General features: G+C 52.3%; 1 protein-coding gene across 1 annotated transcript in view; it reads left to right on the top strand.

The window, feature by feature from the left end:
- EYA2 (EYA transcriptional coactivator and phosphatase 2) overlaps window positions 1-2028 on the top strand; it is a 68264-nt gene that overhangs the window by 62371 nt on the left and 3865 nt on the right. Inside the window, exon 12 of the mRNA XM_018572369.1 lies at window positions 53-213. Coding sequence (XP_018427871.1) covers window positions 53-213 — 161 coding nt within the window. The remainder of the gene's footprint in view (window positions 1-52; window positions 214-2028) is intronic.

Below are 2028 nucleotides of genomic sequence, written 5' to 3'. Positions count from 1 at the left end.
GTGTCCCTCTCTTTGACCTCCCCCCCCCCCCCCATTCCTGTCTCTCCCGCAGCACGTACAACTTTTCAGGGGACGGATTCCACAGCTCGGCGGCCGGGGCCAATCTCTGCCTGGGGTCCGGCGTCCACGGGGGAGTGGACTGGATGAGGAAGTTAGCGTTTCGCTACAGAAGAGTGAAAGAGCTTTACGGCACCTACAAAAACAACGTAGGCGGTAAGTGTCGTGTGATGTTCCCCCGGAACTAATACTACCTGAACCATCGCAACTTTGTATCAAAGAGGAAATTAATGATTCCACACAAGGAGTAACAGGCAGGGTGTGTGTGTGATGACAAAGGGAATGCTCCCTGTGACAGAGCAGCAGATTTAGGCCTCATTCACACAAGAAAAGGCCGGCATGTACAGTTCTGTGCGGCGTGCACGGCTTTATTGATCAGCTCCCGGGAAGGGCAGGTGCTGCGTGTGATTAGTATTCAGCCCCTGTACTTCTCTATGGGAGTACGTGGCTGTACGCCGCCCTACGCTCACCCACCCTGCACGTCCGTATGGGCGTCCGTACTCGTACGCTGACCCGGGACACCCGTGCAGACCTGCACTCGGGGTGAGCGTACGTCGGCGTAGTCCCATAGAGAAGGACAGGGGCTGCGTACTAATCACACGCAGCACCTGCCCTTCCCGGGAGCTGATCAATACGGCCGTGCACGCAGCACAGAACTGTACGTGCCGGCCTTGTCTTGTGTGAATGAGGTGTATCTACATCCAAGGACAAGGATGTAATACAGAGGCGGGCAACCTCGGCCATCCAGATGTTGTGCAACCATAAGACTCTGACAGCCTTTCCTGCTATCTTCTGTGAATTACAGTACACCCCCTTCTGTATGTCATGAAGACAAGGAGGGAGGGAGGTATTCGTAGTACCAATCATGGTGAGGGTGGCGGCATAGATACAGTACAGGTTGTCTTTTCTGCACAGTGGTTTCTGTCAATTGGAGGAACTACATGTCCCAGGCGAGCCCTCAATGTGTCGGAGATCTGAAATTGCATTTTATTGATGCGGCCCAGCGGCCAACAATCAGCATATCTATCGGTGTTTCATTCCCCATGACTGGCCTCGTAGGAGGACTTTGTATTTCGTTATCTGGTTATTGGTCATCATCGGCTGACGCATCATTCTGCTGCACTTATATAAGACGGTTCCATCGCACTAATTGGCGGTTCTCTTTCTGTAGGCCTATTAGGTGCCCCCAAGAGGGAGACATGGCTCCAGCTGCGGGCGGAGATGGAGGCCCTGACAGACTTATGGATGACTCATGCGTTGAAAGCCTTGAACCTCATCCATTCCAGGTGAGTGCGGGCGAATTGTCACATGCGGCCATGTGTCGCTCAGACCTGATAAGGGTTTCACTGCCGAGTGTATAAGGAAATGGATTCCTCCATCCACATTGGGCAGCTTGGATGGAGGAACGTCCCGCTCTAGTCTCCAAATGGTCTATAAAGCCAGTTCATTATGGCAGCTGCCATGTCAGGTGACTGAAGGCTGAAAACTTGATAATGTTCTCCTGTAAGATTACTGGACAGGAAGTCATCTGCGCGACACTGAAAGTTTCCCCCAACCAAGCAGCCTTCGTTTTATATAATGTAACCTAGTTAAGGGTTGTGGACATGGGGGTGTTGCCTGTTGCACAGTGAAAGGCTTGCTTGCTTTCAGTGTCATCACATTTCAACAGAACCGGCTGTGTCCAAAGTATCAAGCACCCAAGGTATAAAGGCCAAACTGCACCCCCCCCCATCTGATGAACTACTTCTGCAGCACAGGTGTTGTAGGTCCTGCCCTTGTTATGCCCTACTGAAGCGTCCAAGGTGCCGCCTCTCCTTCCTTCCCCTTGGCCCGGGTCAAATGCATCCAGAGGGTACTATTGGAGTAAATGGGAATTGGTGACCTGTGTGTGTGATGCACACTTGGCCCATCTACACACGTCCTTAGGATTCTACCTGACTAGACCCATCAATGTGTACAGTGCGGCCTTCT

This window comes from Nanorana parkeri, unplaced genomic scaffold, assembly GCF_000935625.1.
Source record: "Nanorana parkeri isolate BGI_ZX_2015 unplaced genomic scaffold, ASM93562v1 scaffold2008, whole genome shotgun sequence".
NCBI lineage: Eukaryota > Metazoa > Chordata > Amphibia > Anura > Dicroglossidae > Nanorana > Nanorana parkeri.
The sequence above is the reverse complement of the archived record's forward strand: the minus strand, read 5'-3'. Positions and strand labels throughout refer to the sequence as shown.